This window comes from Melanerpes formicivorus, unplaced genomic scaffold, assembly GCF_026170545.1.
Source record: "Melanerpes formicivorus ecotype bairdi unplaced genomic scaffold, bMelFor1.0.p_v2 SCAF_59, whole genome shotgun sequence".
NCBI classification, from domain to species: Eukaryota; Metazoa; Chordata; class Aves; order Piciformes; family Picidae; genus Melanerpes; species Melanerpes formicivorus.
This window is the reverse complement of record NW_027142411.1, coordinates 3,727,563-3,745,880: the sequence shown is the minus strand read 5'-3', so window position 1 is coordinate 3,745,880 and position 18,318 is coordinate 3,727,563. Positions and strand designations below refer to the sequence as shown.

General features: G+C 48.3%; 1 protein-coding gene across 4 annotated transcripts in view; it reads right to left on the bottom strand.

Moving 5' to 3' along the window:
* Positions 1-18,318, bottom strand: part of LOC137452865 (transcription initiation factor TFIID subunit 4-like) — a 124,089-nt gene that overhangs the window by 71,827 nt on the left and 33,944 nt on the right. For 3 of the 4 annotated variants that reach the window (XM_068161675.1, XM_068161676.1, XM_068161677.1), the window contains exon 10: positions 12,931-13,100. In XM_068161675.1, the coding sequence (XP_068017776.1) occupies positions 12,931-13,100 (170 nt within the window). Of the gene's footprint in view, positions 1-6,098; positions 6,232-6,883; positions 6,984-12,930; positions 13,101-18,318 lie in introns of all 4 variants that reach the window. The other variant, XR_010990180.1, reaches the window with a different exon arrangement.

Genomic DNA, 18,318 nt, shown 5'->3' with positions numbered 1-18,318 from the left:
TCTTCACAAGACTCCCTCCTTCAGCCGTCTGGCAGGCAGCAGGGCAGATCTTCATTAGCCATGAAGAGCTTACTCTTGAGGCACACCAAATTAACTTGCATTCCTGACCCCTGGTAAGCTTGGCAGTTATCCTACCACAGCAAGGTGATAGGACCCACGGTGCAAAAGTGCTCCTGACTGTGAGGTGCCAGCACCCAGAGCTCGAAGCTGTGCAGCTCCTGGGCACTCACAGGTACAGCTGTCAGAGCTGAGCTGCTGCTCAGCCATACCAGACCCTGCTTCCTGCAGCTCTCCCCTGCCCTGTCCTTTCCCTGCTTTCTGATCTGCAGTATCTGTTTCAATGTCTCTTTCATGACATCATTGCAGAGCACCATTCCCACACACCCCAGCTCAATTGTCCATGTCATATATTTCTGGTGTTACAGTTTTTTAATGACTCTTTGAAGTTGTTACCTCTTAAGCTAACTGAAGTCACCACTGACTCCATGCTGCACGTGTTACCTTGAGGATGTATCTATGCTTTTTAAACTCATCTTTCCTTTATCACTTCAAAATTCCATCTTTCTTGGTGGCCAGCTTGTCCCCTGCAATAGAGATGGAACTCTGGGAGCTGAGCATACACTGGAATGCAGCCACAGGCGTGAGGATCCCAGTGCTGCAACTGCTACTCGTGCAAACCACGTCCTTGAGGCTCGGGAGGACTGCTCGGAGTGGCAGCAGCTGTTTGTGCAGGGCAGACTTGCAGCATCAAGACCTATTTGAGTATGCACCATTTTGAGATGCAAACACAGAGGAGCACAGCTATCACTCAAAACCCTCCAGTCTGGAAGAGAAGGCACAAGATGGGAAATTTCATAACCCAGTACCCAGAGCAGAGGTCTGAGACAGGAACCTGGTGAGCATTCTAGGTAAGGGCACACAACAATGACTCCTTGGATTTCAGCAGTGTACCTCAGCTACTGCCCAGAGCCCACACAATCCTCTCAGAATGAAGAACCACCTCAAGTTTTTCACAATTAAAGAATTTTCTGACTTTAAGGACTTTTGTCCTAAGTAAATGCCACCCTTCCAGGGCTCATTTTGCCTGTCAGCTCTTCAGAAGTGAGTTCAAAATCCAAGGACCATTGTATGAGATGCCTGCTTCCTATGGATTCTTGTCCTACATCCTCTTCCTCAACCTCTGCAACATCTCACAAACCTCCTGCTCCTGAAACCCCTCAACACAACATTCAAGTGCAGAAAACTACCTGGAGGCCAGCTACAAAGACCTGGAAAACCTGAGTCCAGAGGAAAGTCCCCAAGATGGTGACTCAAGCTTTGAGCCTGAGCTTGGACTGGATGGCCATTCACATTTTTTTCCAACTTGAACAATTCTATGACCCCTGCACAGCTCCAACTTCCTCTCATACTTCCTATCACTGCACAATGCTCTCAGTTGCCTCACACATCCAGGACCACCCTCTGGCATGTCTCCACTCCACTCCATGTCTCCAGCTTGCCAGCTGGGCACAGTCAGCTCACCCCAAGGACAGCCTGGCCAGTCTGTACAAGAGTGCTGACCTACAGCCAGCCAGGAGGGCAGAGCAAGGAAGCAGCAGTTGATTCCTCCCCCAAGTGGAGCACAGGGAGGGGCTGTCTAGCTGCTGAGCTATGGATGGATCCAGCAGTTACCTGAAGGGAGAGAGAAGGAAGGCAAACAGACTGTTCAGTCACTTAGAGCTAGCTTTCTTTGATAAACAGGCCAAGGAAGAAAGGATCCACAACAGGAATTCCCCCAAATAAATTAGTGCCAAAAACCAGAGTACAAAAAGCTAAGTTTTGAAGAAGTCAGCTTGTCCCATGCAACACTCCCTGTGTGTGGAGGCATCACCATGTCTTCCCTGCTCTGCAGTACAGGAGTGAAAGCCCTGCTAGCAGGGGATGTGGGAAGCAGGCTGCACTCCTAGGCTGCAGAGTACATGCAGATTGGGCACAGTGCTGCAGTACTTGGCTTGTACCTGGGGCAAGGCTGGGAACATCACCAGTGTGCTCCTGGAACAGCCACCTCATCTCCACTGGGCAAGGCTGGCCTTGGCCTACCTGGGCTTGCCCCAGTGGTCCTGCACACCGCTTCACTCATCTGCTGACCCAAGGAAAGCTCTGATGCCCCTGCTTGGGGTTGGTCTTCTCTGGGTTTCTGCTAGTCAGAAGGTGCCAAGTGGAAACTGAATCTATGCAAAGGGCTGAAAACTCCTTATTTTTCATGTTTCTGTATGAAAGTCTTGGCAAGTCTTTTCTTCACTGCTGCATCTCCTGAGTTTCACCCACTCTCATGTATAAAAAGCATACTAGAATTCTGTCTGCCATCAAAGGAAAATAATGCTGAGCTCTGAAGAGGAAATTCCTGAGATATTCTTCTTGTCTGCATAATTACTTCCCCCAGTTTTCATACAGAAATGCTTGTCTTCCTTTGCAGGCCTCCCTAGGCTGCTGCTGCTGTGGGGAAAGAAGCAGGATGGGCAGCTTGGAGAAGTGTGTACACACACAGAGGTAGCACCACAGACACTTAACTGGGTGGCAGCACACAAACAGCCTCACTGGGCTGTTCCTCTTTCTAACCAAGTCACACCAAGGACAGTGGCTTCCCCCACAGGTGAAGCTCTTTAGCTCCTAGCATTCTGGACTCCTGACTGAACCACCTGCTCACTGCAGTAATGTCACCATATGTAAGCTTCCTGATGGACAGACATGCAGACCTGCAAGAGATGACTAAACACCACCAAACCCCAGCTTATTTCTATGACCTGACTGCTAGTTTGTATCTTCTGTAAAAGAAACCCCAAAAACTGAACTTCCTTCTAAGTCATCTTCTTAATGTTCCAATGATCTGGCCAGCTTGTAGGTTTGTGACCAAAATGCTGCATTCAAAGCAGTAAGGAGCCACACAAGAACCAAACACCAAGAAATGTGCAGCTGGGGGGGGAGGGAGAGGAGCTTGCTTTTAACTAAGCCATTTGTGACACCAAGTATATGCTTCAAGCCTTGAACATGACTTTAACAACAGACTTCTGAACTGCTCCTCGAGCTGTGATGAAAACATCATGGAGGATAGCAACAAAACTGGAGCTGGAGCAAAGCAATGCTCCAAGCTATGAGTTTAACCAACCTCTCCACCTGGACTTGGACTCTCTCTGTTTTGAAGACATAACTTGGGTCACAGTCTCCATTCAACTGCTCTTGCCAGGACTCTCTACAAGACCATCTCAAACTGACAACTGATTGCATGAATGCTTCCACTCTTTGTGGCAAGAACCAGTTTCACAACACACCCTTTAGTAGCACATCACGTGCTACCAAACAGGCAGTTCAGTCCCACTACCCTGAATGAATACCAGGGGGGATCACAAATGAGCCACCCCCAAGGGACCAGCTTCCTGACCCACCAAGCACAGCACAACAAAGCCTGCCCACAGGTGAGCTCTTAATGACACATTCGGCAGCTTTAACTGCAGGCCACGGCCCCAGCAGCGTTTCAGAAGCCTCCACAGACTAAGGCAGCAAGTCAAGGAAGCCTGTTGGAACGTTTCTGTCACAAATAAACTAGATTCCATTTAAAAAGTTTGGGATATTGCAGTGGAGTTTCCATCAAGTCAGAACTTGTCTGTAAGTGCCAAAATCCTCGGGGGAAACACCGCTGAGCAATATTATTCTGCTGCTGCCATGTGTGTCACCAGCACGGCGCTGCCTTCTGCTAACATAAAAGCACCTGAACCTTGTCAGTGAAAACTTTTAGGTCCCAAGAAGTGGAAATTCTGAGGAGTGCCAGCATCTGCTCAGCTATCTGAAAGGTACTGGCTTTGCTGCACTTAAAAGTTTAATTATAATTTATTGATCAAACCAACTGAACTCAATCCTAAGAGCAGCACTGCCCTATTTGGGAAGCAGAAGAAACACTACCATCCTTGCAGATAGGCTTTCAAAGAATCAAAAAGTTCCTTTAATAATTTATACTTTAAGAGGACTGACAGGACTGAGATCAGAGACCAAAGGAATTATTTGTAAAACATCAGGTCTGCCTCTGATTATTGACGTGATAAATTATTGAGCGCCTGCACGAAGTCTCTGTCCGTTTAGGCTTGAAACAAGGACCTTGAGAGCTGCTTTTAAGCAGTTAAACAGCCTGCTTTTAGGGCTTGCATTTGCCTTGTCCTTCAACAGAACACTGGGAGAACACATGAGTCTCTGCTTGCTCTAACCACAGGTCAGCCACAACTGCAGAAAGCACTCTCTGCTATCACAGTGCCACAGCAGCACCAAGGCTGGAAGAGACCTCGAGGATCATCCAGTCCAACCTGTCACCTCAGACCCCATGACTAGGCCATGGCACCAAGAGCCACATCCAATCCCCTCTTGAACACCTCCAGGGAGGTGACTCCACCACCTCCCTGGGGCCTTCTCCTCTCCAGGCTGAACAGCCCCAGCTCTCTCAGCCTGTCCTCGTAGCAGAGGTGCTCCAGCCCCCTGAGCATCTTCATGGCCCTTCTCTGGACCTGGAGGGGCAGGTCCACGTCCTTCTTGTGCTGAGGACTCAAGAGCTGGACACAGTACTGCAGGTGAGGACCATCCTAAGATGGAGGATCTTAGCTTTCTACCAGGTCAGGCCAGAAGTTTTCCCCACATTAATTTCTCAAGCAAACTTTTGAACCTGCAACATCCTAAACCAAGGAGTTCCATAACTTAACTACTTCACCTGCCAAAGAATCGCCCTTTTTGCTTTGAACTGTTTTACCTTCCAGTCTAATTTGACATCCTTAATTCTTGTAAAGGGAAACCCAGACAAAGAGCTCCACTCTAGGAGGTCCTATTGGTGCAACTGCTTTTACAGGATGGAGCCACTGAAACAGTTGTATCCATGCAAAAAGCCCTGTGCCTAACACTGGCCAAAACACCTGACCCTCTTTTCTTTGCTGATACAAAGCTCTTCTGCAAGTCAGTGGGACTTGGGCAAGACAGAAATATTCACCCAGTAGCAAAAGAATCCTGCTTTCCTCACATGATTAGTGGGTCTCTGATGAAAGCCATGCAGGATGTCAAACCCCAAATCCCTTAGCTCCTCTAAGAACTCATAGCCAGGTGGGAAGAGTCTGGGAACCCACAGAGGATCACACCTTTTGGCAAAAAGAATTTGAGAAGAGGTCTGACCTACAGCAGACAGAACCAGCCAAGGCAGTTTCCAACATCCTGTCTCTGAGCTAGGTACTTAAACAGCTGGGAAGCTGCTCTGAGTCACACCTGAAGAGCCTCCTTGTTACCCTCAGCGCTCCCTGAGCCAAGCCAGTCACCAGCCAGCACCACATACCGGGATGTGGAGGCTTGGGAAGCAGGAGGAGTCATCATAAAATCATGGGAGCATGAAGACACAAGGAGTGCATCTAGAAGACCATACCTGGTATTCTGATGCAAGGAAGCCTTACAGCCTGGTCAGAGAGGACAGAAAGAATGTGAGCCCTGAAGGAACAGAAACTGCTACTAGTGACAGAATCACAGAACTGGTTGGGTTGGAAAAGACCTCAAAGGTGATGGAGTCCAACTGTCAACACCACCATGGCCATTAAACCATGCCCCCAGGTGTCTTGGGCACCTCCAGGATGGGGACTACCACCTCCCTGGGCAGCCTGCTCCAGTCCCTGACCACTCTTGCAGCAAAGAAGTTTTTCCTGATATCCAACCCTCCCCTAACACAATTTCAGGCCATTTCCTCTCCTTCTGTCACCTGACACTAGGAGATGGAACCTCTTTTACCCCCATTTTTTCCTGGAACTAAACTCCCTGTTACCTTATTTCTTTAGAAGAAATCAAACCCTCAAAGTGCTAAGGAAATGCTACCCTTAATTGCCAGCAGCTTGGAGCAGAACCTGGACTCTGTAGGCAGCAGTCAGCCCCCTGAAGGGGGCTAACAAAGGCAGCTCAAACCCACGGCAGAAAGACAGGCTCAGGGGGAACTGATGAAGTTTTTCAGTGATTTGCAGGAATGAAGCCATGACAACCTCAGTGTGAGCAGCAGGACTGCCAAACAAACAACTGAACAAGCATTGCAACGGAGTTTAGAAAAATATTACCTTTTACTTTTTCCCCCTTAAACGATCCTTGAAGGTGCTGCTCACTGACCAATGACTTCCTCCTCCACAAAGATGTTCCAACATGTGTTGAGAGTTTGGGACATTAGTACCACCTCTAGAGCATGGAGTTTGCCTACAGGGATAACGTAAGTCAGCTTTATTGCAATATTGAATGGTTCTCTAAGGTTTTCTTTTTATTGTTCTTATCTTACATCCACTATTTATGACCAGAATCTCTTCATGAGATGGACTTTGTGAGTTCATCTGGTGGAGAGTGCATCTCCACAGAAAGATGACCTGAACTTTACTCTCCTTTGCAGAGACCCAAAGAATTTCAGCCATTCAGCTCCCAGAGACAAACTTCGACTGAAGCTGGGCACGGTGTTTTGGGAGGCCCTGAAGGCCAGAGCTGCCTGCCAGAACCAGTAAGATCTTTGAAAGAAAGCTCTTCCCCTGCAGTCATAAGAGAGAGGCAAGGTGTTCTGCTGAAAACAAAACCTGAATTCTCCAGATATTTCTGGGAGCAGCTAGTGTGGGTATGCTCTCAGCTCAAATGGAGTAAAACCTCGAGGAAACAGCTCCATTTTCTTCAGCACTAGTCATCTGGAGCGCATCTCCAGCTCATCTGGAGAAGCTACTGCTTGATGAAGCAACATCAGGTCTAGCCCTTGGAGGTGACACTGCTAAGAAGGTAACTCGGGTTCCGTGGTGCTGCAGAAGCAGTAAGACTAATAAAAAGAAAACCTTAGAAATACACAAAAAATATTGAACAGAAGCTGCCCTACCTTTCACAGAAAGGCAGACTCCAAGCTCTCAGGCGGTACTGGAGTTACCATTCCAACACATGTTGGGACATCTTGTAAAACAGTAAGTCTAACCATGGACCTATTAAAGAAAGAACAACAGGAGGGTTTAACATTCTGCTGGAGCACCCACTGGTTATGCTTATTTGGCAACACTGCTGCTAATACTAAGATGGAGCAGGAAATAAGGAAGGTGAGCAACAGGTGACTGCCTTGCAGTATGGTACCATCAGCGACTGGCTAAGGTGCAGTACCGCACCAGATGCTCTGCTGAACCACGGACTTCACGCTCAGGAAACTGAACTGCCACAGCTACAGACACCAGTAAGAAGACTGGGAGCTCTGCAAGCCATCTGATCTCAATAAATCTGGGAGCAAATTGCTTGCTATATGCTAATGCAGAAAGCCTCCAACTCTGCACTAAGGTACAGAACTACTCCAGAGGTCAGGATGTGGACACGTCTCTGCACCGGCCACACCTCTGCAGGGGACTTAATGAAGTCTACAGGAATTAGAGGGAAGTCAACATATGTGAGACACACAGGGAGCTGCAATTTGGATCCTACAAACCCTGATGTGCCTTTTTGTCCTGAGAAACAGCAGCTGGCACCGCAGAAAGCACCTCTCTAGGTACAGTGCAAGTGGACCGAGCACAGCATTAAGACAATGCACAACTCCTACATGCTGAAGAGCGAGGATGTGTTAGGAGCATCTCCAAACACCATCAACAGCTATGCCCACAGGTACTTCGGGAGGTCACCCTGACAGAAAGATGCTCATGGAAAAGCTGTTCTTAGGAGAACTATTTCAGTTTGAAGACAAAGCAAGTCATGGATAAAAAGTGAAGAGTCAACAGTGAAAGCTAACTAAGTCGTGCTGACAGTAAGTGCAGTGTAAACAAAACCCTCTGTTCGCAGGCAAGCTGAGAGCTCAGGACTTCACAACCCACAACTCTAATCTAAGCAGCTATAAAAACCCTCTAAAGTAAACCAAGCAGAGAAACAAGCAGACTTTTATGTTGGAAGTGCTCTGGATATGAAAGAGCAATCATCAATAGCACAGTTTCATCTCATTCAGCCATGCACACAACTGTTGACAAACAAACAGATGAAACGGGATGGCTCTCTTATTAAACTAGTAACAAATGCTTTAGAGGCTCTGAATCTACTGGCCTGCTGCCATGAAGGATATTCCAATCAGTCTGTAGAAGGTTTAGCAATACAAAATGCCCTCTAGAGTACTCAAATGATTTATTTAAAGTATAGACTTATGCACACAACCAGGCTGCCCCCGTGGTGCCACGCAGGAGACTGAGCACGCTCCAGCCTACAGAAGCAGGGAAGCTGTTTCCCTGTGTTTTCACATGCATTTCTGGAGCAGGCATGTAATCCAAGGGTGATTCCACAAAGAAAGGGGTCAAGGCATAACCATGATCAGTGTTTCATCAGACAGAACTAAAACCAGCCTTACATGTAGAACAACAAAAGGGTGAGCCTGCACGTTATGTTGAGCCTGACCCCACAACTGTTATGGTGACAGGGACAGTGCCTTCATTCTACCAAGCCAAGCTTCTCTGAAGCTGTTTTCAGGCAGACTTTAGACCTTTCAACTACTGGACTAGGAGAATTTTGATTCCTCAACACATTTCCAAGCTTCATCATAACTGACCTACAGCACGAGGTGTGTTCTAGCCTACACATCCATGTAGCATCATAGGATGGTAGGGGCTGGAAAGGATCTCTGGAGATCATCTTATCCATGCCTACTGCTAACACAGGTTTCACCCACATCAGGTTCATAGAATCACAGAATGGTCTGGGCTGGAAGGGACTTCCAAAGGTCCAACACCCTGTGCAGCCAGCAGGGGCATCCTCAACTGCATCAGCTTGCCCAGGGCCCTGCTGAGCCTCACCTTGAGCATCTCCAGGGATGGGGCCTCAACCACCTCCCTGGGCAACCTGTTACAGGCTGCACAGGAACACATCCAGGAGGGTTTTGAAAGTCTCCAGAGAAAGAGACTCCACAATCTCCCTGGGCAGCCTGCTCCAATGCTACATCACCCCCAAAGCAGTTCAAGTGAAACCTCCTGTGTTCTGGTTTGTACCTGGGCACCACTGAAAAGAACCAGTCCCATCCTCATGACCTCCACCCTTTAGCTATTCATGTGCATAAGATTCCCTCTTGGTCTGCTCTTTTCCAGGCCAAAGAATCATAGGTCTCTCAGCTTCTTCTCATAAGAGAGATGCTCCAGTCCCCTCATCACCTTTGTGGCCCTCTGTTGGGCTCTCAGGCAGTGCTCTGCAGCAATGAAAGCAAAACTGAAGTGGGGAAGCTGGGTGAAGAACACTGCAAGTGAAAAGAAAGAATCCAAACCACAGCACACAGTATGCCACAGCTAAGGATCATCATTATTACTGCATCAAGTCAATTATTGATGGTCTGGGATCACCACAAGTTGTGACATTTGGGGAGAGTCAGGTCAAAACAAAAGGGCAACATTTGGTTTTGAAGAGCTCAGACTTGGAACAGAGGCTGTGGCAATTAACAACCCACTGCAGACTCTGAGCTCGTGAGGGCATGGTGGCTCTGCTGGCCACAAAACATACAGCTGGGGAAGGCTCTAGAGACCACCAGCTTTAAGCCAGAGGCTTCTCAAGGGATCACACAATTGATCTGCTCCCTTTTGCCAAGGACAGAATAGAATTAACCAGGTTGGAAGAGACCTTTGAGATCATCAAGCCCAACTTACCACCCAACACCATCTGATCAACTAAACCATGCACCAAGTGCCTGACCCAGGCTCCTCTTAACCACCCCCTTTCAGATCAGGTAATACAAAGAGGGTCACCTTTTATCTTGTCCTTCACTATCACCAGATATGAAATGCAGTGCAGTCTAACTCCTGGCTGCTCTCAGATTCCTCAGTGAAGGAGCTCCTCTGGTCCCCAGAGCCTTGCAAACCAGAGCAAACTGTCACTCCTGAAACAACCTAAGTCCCATTGCTCAGTGCATGAAAGTGGCAATGTTCAGAGTGTCAGAAACTGGCTCATAAAACCTCCCTAATCAGAGCCTGCTTGTCCACCAAGAAGTGGCTTACAAACACTTAATAGTGAGGCAAATTGAGGTTATCTTTCTTGTTTCATTCCCACAAACCCACAGGAAAAAGCTAAGCTCTTTCAGCATTATCTGCTTGTGGGAAGTCTCCTTGGCTTCCCTTGCCCTTTAATGGAGCACTACCCACTTCACTAACAAAGACCTAGAAGGTCTGAAGAGTCTGCAGGCACATCAGCATAGCAGCACCCACCAAGCACATCAACCTCTGCCTCTCAGCTCCCCAAGGAGGGAAACAAAAGCCTTACAGCTCTGTGCATGTTTTATTGTACTGTGCTGTTGTGCAGAGAGATCAGGGTTTAAAGTTTTATGATCCTGAATGGAACAGCAAAAGAAATTTATCATCTGCTGAGAAATACCCACTCTTGATTCCTCATCAAAGAGGAACTGAAAGGAGCCCCAGCCCTGTCTTCCTACATGAACAAATGACACTGACTGCCAGCCAGAGATGGCCAGAGATAGCAGCTTGGGTATGCAGACACGTGGGAAGGGAATGAATACCTTGGCATGTGTCACCTTGCACTCACTTTGTCCATTGAAGAGGATCAATAGCAACATGAGTCACTCAGACTTAAAATCAACTTTGGATGCTAGCACTGCCAAGTTACAGCAGAGATAAGGATGTACAATATATTAAGGAACCTCTTTCACTATAACTTTGAGGCATTTGGCTGGTGGTTACTGCCAAAAACTGAATAGCATCTGCTCTCACTTTAGCAGTTTGTATTCTGCCTGGTGAATGGAAGCACAGTCTCTGAAACAGCCTTTGGGGAACACTACTGAGCTGCTCGACAGAGCTCTTACTCAGAAGAGAGAGAAAGAGATTAATATTACAGAAAACTTGAAAGATCTAGCTTCTGAGAAAGCAGAGAAGAGCAGTTTCCTAATACTGTACACACCACAAATCTCTCTCTTACTGAAACATTAAAAGTGTGCCCTAAAACTGAAGTGATCATTAAATCTGGCTAGATGTAAAGGTGGAGAACAAGCTGCTTAACTCACGGCCAGGTACCCGCCAGAAGAAACAATGCCCCTCATCCCACGTGTCAACAGGCAGAACAAAAGCAGCACCATGAGGACTCTCAGGGCATGCTTTCTTTTTCCTGATGCACTGAGAAGGTCACAGCCTCCTTTTCCTACTCCTGGTGTGTCCAGGCACAGCACCATATGGTCAGAGTGAATCTGCCCTGAACTTACAACGCTGGTATTTTAAGTGCCCAGTAGCTCCAGCCGCCACATTCGTGTGTGGTCCTGTGCAGGCCGATCTGGCCACACAGGGTGAAAACCGAGCTTCTAAAAGCAGCTGAAGCAACTCTCCCCTCAGAGCCATAGATCCCAGATAGTAGCCACTAGTGAACCCCACAGCCACTTTCAAAACTATAAAAGGCTTCATGTAAAGCCAAAATAAAGCTCTAGAAGTGGCTGCAGGAGATCACTAGGAGTGGCCACTCTTCTGGATTCACTGCTTTGAGAAGTAAATCCCTGCAGCTGCTTTGAAAGGCTTTGAAAGTTTCATTTCAATTATCAAAGCCAATCAAGCTTCAAAAACAGCCATAGGGATTTGGTTCCTCAGAGGAGCAAAGCCCAAAAGGCAGTGATGAATTGTCTGCTGGGTTCTGTGGCTCCTCAAGTATGTACAGATTCCTGTAAGTCCTGCACTTGTAATTATGGCTCCATGTTGTGCAGCCATTGTCACACCCAGACAGTTCATTAAGGCTTAGATGGCAAATTCATTACTGATTTCCCATTCTTTTTAACAGTTTGATGTCCGTTTCCTTTCTGTCTCCTGACACCTGCCAGCATCCCTCAGAGCAGCTTCTCAGGTCTCACTGAAGCCTGCTGGCTTCTTGTCCCAGCTGGAGGTCAGCTGCCTCGCACTGGCTTACCTAGACCACATCCCATCCTGCTCTCATCACATCATGGCCACACCATAACTACAGCAGGCAAAAGGATTCAGTTCTCTGCATAAGCACTTAAAAGGGTGCTAATTAAAACACAGGAGTGAAGCTTGACAGCAAGGCAATGAAGAGCCTTGCCTGTGACTGCAAGGTCAAGAGGCTTCCGTTCACTGAACGCACACAAACACCAGTGGCATTGCAGCACTAGAACACCTACCTGGACTGCCCTGTAACAGGACTTGGCTCCTAGCTTTGAAATGGCAAGAACTAGAGCCCTAAAAGCCTGACAAGTCTCACATAAGCACAGTCCTAGAAGAAACACATGGTTTAGGTCTCTGCAGTTGAGCTGAGTACCTTGAGACACTGATGGCTCTAAAAGCATCACAAACTCATGTGGAGAAAGATCCACTTGGGTACTGGAACACATGCAGCCCATTAAAGCAGCATGCCATGGAAAATGCACTGGGAGGACCTTACAACCTCACGGACTCTGAGTAGCCACTGCTGCTACTGAAGTTCTCAACCTCTCTTTTCAAGTGGCAGAGTAAACAAACACACTTGATTTTTTTCCCCAGGGTAAATACACCTTGCTGAAGCACTGCTCTGCAAAACTCACTGGCAGCTCAGAGACAAGCAGATGTTAGGAGCTGAATAACTGGTTTGTAAAAGAGAACTTCACATCCTGTTATGTGTTATTCACAGGTGTCCTCTGTGACCTGTACTACTTACTTTACCTCTCTGTTTCACTCTTCTCATGTGCAAAACATGAAGGAGGACTGTGAGAAATAATTCATGCTTGCAGAGGGCTTTGAGATCCTTGACTACTCAAAACATGGGGGAAGCACGAGCTAGGAAAGTAGCAGGAGGCTTGGGGTGGTTTTCACCCAGCTTGTGAGAGCCAAGTTGCTCTGCTCCCAGAAACCTTGAGAGTTTGGTGCAAGGTTCGGTGAGCAGGGCTGAGAAGCGCCGCCCGAGAGGCTGAGCAGCCCCGCTCCTCCCAGCCAAGCGCGCGCCGCTCACCCGTTTCAAGTATGCGTCTGTGCAGAGGTACAGCAGCAAGAAAGGGCTCATCTTTACAGGGCTGCAGCTGGCTCCCAACCAGCTCGGAGCTGGCAGCCAGGATGCGGGCACTTTCTTCGCTGAGATTAACGCCAGCCATGGAGGCCACATCGTTGATGTCGTCGTCGTCTCTGGAAGGCAAAACAAACCAAATCAGAACAGCCCTGCAGGGCAGGCGGTCACTTGGAACCACAGCCAGCCTGCAAGAGACCTCCCAGACCATCCAGTCCAACCTAGCACCCAGCCCCACCCAATCAACCAGACCATGGCACTAAGTGCCTCAGCCAGGCTTTGCTTGAAGATCTCCAGGGACAGCGACTCCACCACCTCCCTGGGCAGCACATTCCAAAGGCAAATCATTCCCTCTGTGGAGAACTTCTTCCTAATACCCAGCCTGAACCTCCCCTGGCACAGCTTGAGGCTGTTCCCCCCTCATGCTGCTTGCCTGGGAGAACAGACCGACCCTCACCTGGCTACAACCTCCCTTCAGGTAGCTGTAGACAGCAGTGAGGTCTCCCCTGAGCCTCCTCCAGGCTAAGCAACCCCAGCTCCCTCAGCCTCTCCTCACAGGGCTGTGCTCCAGGCCCCTCAGCAGTTTCACTGTCCTTCTCTGGACACCTTCCAGTACCTCAGCATCTCTTGGGGCAGTATCTGCTCCCCCAAAAGCAGCCACCATACAACACACTCGGTGGCTGGGCCAGCTGGAGGCATGACCATGAGGGCCTCTGTTTACATGGAAGATATTCCAGAGGCAGAAATCACCAAAGGAGTCTCTGATCACAGCAGGGAAACGTTGGAAGCAGGACACTCTGTAAGACAGGGGGACAGAAGTGTCTTGTCTTCATCTGAGGGGCAGTGAGCTCAGTGAGAGCAGGATGGTCAGGAACCCAAAGGCAATGATCACCACTACAGAGAGAGCATTGGGCTAGTCTCTCTGCTGCAAACTAGCAGCAAAATGACAACATAAACTAACCAACCAGACATTAACAGCCAAACCACCAGCCTGCAGCCCTGCACTGTTCCACAGGGGCCTGTCAAAATGGGCACTAAAGCATTTTCAACAATAGCCAAGAGAGACTTTTTGGCCATGATGGCTGCTCAGGTAACTTTGGGTTCCAGTTGTGGTTTGAGTACATGCTGGTATTCCCTCTGGCAACACTCAGAACATCAGCTGGGCCTCTCAGCTGGTTTTACAGCTAGGAGCTGCACTTGAGAAGATGAGAGCAGCACCTCCCAGGTCACTGCTCGCCCCCGAGCACCCTTCCAAACACTCTGAGGGACAGCTAACAGGTTAGAGTTTCCCTACCTGTATCTCCTCCCTCCCTCCCTTTCTGAGGCATGACTCATAACTCCTAACTCCATGACTTGGTGACTCATAACTGTGGAAGCAACCATCTGGGTTTAGCACACTGATTAGGAGCTGTCCCTGACACAAGCAGTGGACTGCAACATGTTCTGGGGGCCATTACACCACCTCTGAGAAGCTAAATATGGCAAAGATGCACAGCCAGCCCAGGCCAGGCTCCTACCGCCACAGCAAGCAAACAAACAAAAGCTGAAGGGAAAACACATCACAGAAATTGCCATCCTGTGCCCCCCAGAACACCTCCTGCCCCTCGTGGCAAGGGGAAGGCTACAGCAAACCCCAAAAGCTGAGGGAAGATGTGAGAACAAGAGGAGAATCCCTGGAAATCCATGAGCCAGATCCTGCCATGCACCCCTTGACATCTGCACTGGAGCACCAGTTTTGGTGGAAGACTTCTGCAGGAAGAGGTCAGGAAGGGCTTTTTGTTTCTACCAAGCTGGAGACACCTGATGAAGAACTCTTGAGGCAGCAAATGGACAACTCTGCACTAACTGTCAGATAAATGCTGCACAGATGAACTTGGAGCATTGCCCACCAGTATTTAGCACTTGGTTTCTTCCCTCAGGATGCACTCCCTGGGGACAGTGTCACCAGGCTGATGGGGTTTGTGCTGAGCCTAAAGGCTTTCCCTGTTACACTTCACATGGTGTGTATGGGATGCTTCTACTCTCACTGAGCAGCTGAGGAGAGCAGACTTCTACCTGGCTCCTGCTCAGCAGCTTAGCTACTCCAGAGTACAGACCTGGGACTGCTTTAGAAACACTCCAGCACTGCCTGACAGAAACCCAGACAACTAATGGGGGCACAAGCCAGGATTCCAATGGAATTATCAAAATCAGTGCAATGCTCCTTGAAGACCACCACTGGGACCCCTGGACAAAGTGCTTCCCTGCCATCTCCCACTGGCAATCTGCCCCCTGTGAAGACACTGCTCTTTGGTTTCAGTGGTACCTGGCAGACAGACAGGGAATGTCACTACAAGTTTTTCAGTCTAATGAGGAAACTTCCACCAGGGTACTCCTCTCCCCCACCACTGCACTCCTCCTGACTCTGAGGAACTCTCTCCCTTCTCCTGGATACAGAACACACATTCATAGATGAGGAGGGCTGGCACTCCTGCCAAACCATTGCCTCTAAAAGTCAACTTTCAAGGCCAGCTGAGCAAGTTGTGGGAAGCCATTGTGTGGAACAAAGATGCCATCCAGTGGTTGTAGAGACTGCTGATCACTGCCTGTCCCTTCTCAGCCCAGCAGACTGCTGAACAGTGTCATGTTTCCTGGCTGTGCCTAGCCTGCCTGTCCTGCTGCAGTGGTACTCTGAGTGTTATGGGACAAATCCAAGGGGTCATGCATGCTACCTGTAAGAAGGCAGCACGGGCTCTCAGACTCCTGACAAACACAAGCTACATCTTCAAGCACTCCAAGAATCCAATTCTTTCTCCTGTAGCCATAGATTCATAGAATGGTTTGGGTTGAAAGGGACCTTAAAGGTCATCCAGTTCCATCCCCCTGCCATGGGCAGTGACACCTCCCACTGGACCAGGCTGCTCAAGGACCCTTCCAGCCTAAACCTTTTTTGTGACTCTATGGCCTGGCTCCCTGCTAGCCTGCAGCAAACACATCCCACAGCAAGGGAACAGCTCTGCCCAATTCATGCCTCATGTTACAAGCAATGCCTCTGAGCCTTACTGCACACAGTGAGAAGTGGGAGGATAACAAAACACTGCCAAGGAGTCTCTGTCCTCAGAAACATGCAGAGCTGGGCAAATCCCTGACCTAAGCGAACCTGCTGTGGTTCAGAAGGTGGGCTAGATGAGCTGCCATGGTCCCTTCCAGCTGAAATGATTCTGACTCACTGTCAGGGGCAACCAAGTGCTTCCACTAGTTCTTTCTTTGTGCCACAACCTGGACTATGGGGAATAATCATTTGGAGGGTCTGCTGCTTTCACTGCCATCAGGGGTTGATGAGGTCAGTGAGAACACTGAGGGTACCCAACTGGATGGTGATGATGCACAGAGCTGTCACAGCCAGGTGCACAGGCCTTTAGCACACTTCAGGAGGCCTTCTGCTGCAGCTCTCCCACCTACAAAAGCCTCTCCAGCTGGGCTGCTATGGTACAGATCTCAGTCTGGATCCCTGCTGTAAAGAACTCCCCCTGATCTCAACAAGTAAAATTCCCATTTCCATTCTTAGCTGTTCAGGTAGCTGACAAGGTCACTAAATGGGAGCTGCCTGGAGTTCTCCCTGGAAACAGAACAGCGACAATCCATGTTAAACAAAAATGACACAAAATTGCAGGAATATGACAGCTTTGCACTGCAGAGGTCTTGGGTTGAAGACACTGCAGCATGGAACTGCTCCTGCAACAGCCAGGGAGCTCCTGCAGCTCATTAAGAAACGCTCAAGGCCGGGCTGGAATGCCCAAAATTCCCAACTCCTCCATCTTTCATGCAGTTCCTCCCTGCATCTCCCCCAGATGCAGAAGAGACTGAAGATAACCAAGCTCCCATTTCCAGTGACCACCAGGAGTGCCAGGCTCAAGTTGTTTTAAAGCAAGCAGAACATAAAATAATGAAACCAATATGCAATAATAAAAGCACTGAGGGCAAAATAAATTTATACATAACACAACTATTTTTCAAACTTCTTGCTTTGCTTTGGATGCCAGTTTGCCCCCTGGCTAGAAACACATTCTTCACACACGCTGGGAATGTGGAGGAAAGCTAGTCAGCATTCAGAGGATTAATCCAGATTTCCAGCTCTCTGCCTTCAGGCTTCATAGTCAGACATCTATTTGTCCTCGGGAGAGGTTAGGGGTTGCAATGCAAATATGCAAACACCCAAATGCTTTGTTAAGGTAGCGAGAGAAAGCTTGATCTTTGCTGCTGCCTAATAAACACTGGCAATTCTATGGACTTATTTAAATGCAGCTTTGTGTCTTACTATTTTGAAGGAGAGAACAATGCAAGGAAACAAACACATCCATTCTGCCTCAAATTTGTTCTCCAGAGGAAAAATGACATACACCCTTGACAGCTTATTTACCAAACTCACTAAAGATTTATTGATTTATCAATCGGTGCCTTCAGCATTTGCTTCTCCCCAAGGGAAAATTAACAATTCCAGCTAACCTAATATATTCTATGTATAAACTAAGTGAATGCAAGAATCAATCCTGGCACAGTTTACAACATCCAGGATCAAACAAAAGAGCAACCACCAAACCACCAACCCCACGCTGTCCCTCTCGGTGTAGGTGAAATTGAGAGCTGTGCTAACGAAGAATAAATGCTTGTGTTGCTCACAAACATAAAGAATACTTATTAAGACAGTACAATTGAACCCAACAGACATTTTGAATCATTTAAATGCTCAGTGGGAGGCAAAAAGCATTGGAAAATAAAAAATGGAATGATTTTGCTCCCAGATTAATACTAAGTACTACCACTATTAGTCGCAGCACCGACATGCCTCAAAGCAGAGAGATTTCAAAGAGCTACAGATTCCCTTTCACTTCACCTGCAGAAAAGCATAGGCCTGAAAATTAATTACTGGTTTGGTGATGTCAGAGCAACATAAGAACTCCAGAAGGTGAGAATCAGAACCAAGGAGTGTTCTGTCATTTAACAAAGGACGAGAAATAAAAATGCTCACACGCACAAGTCAAATGACTCCCATCAGTGGGGAAAAACAAAAAGATGGTAGCAAAAGCAAAATGCAGGGGAACAGATTAGCTTTTCACTCTGAAGAACACCCCAAACACACATGAAATGGAAGTCTGAAGGGTGAAGGAGCTGGTAGAGCAGCCCAGTGCATTAACTGCAACCTGAGCACTACAGGGCATCCCAGGATGCCCCAAGTCACTGCTACCTGAGCACTACAGGGCACCCCAGGATGCCCCAAGTCACTGCTACCTGAGCACTACAGGGCACCCCAGGATGCCCCAAGTCACTGCTACCTGAGCACTACAGGGCACCCCAGGA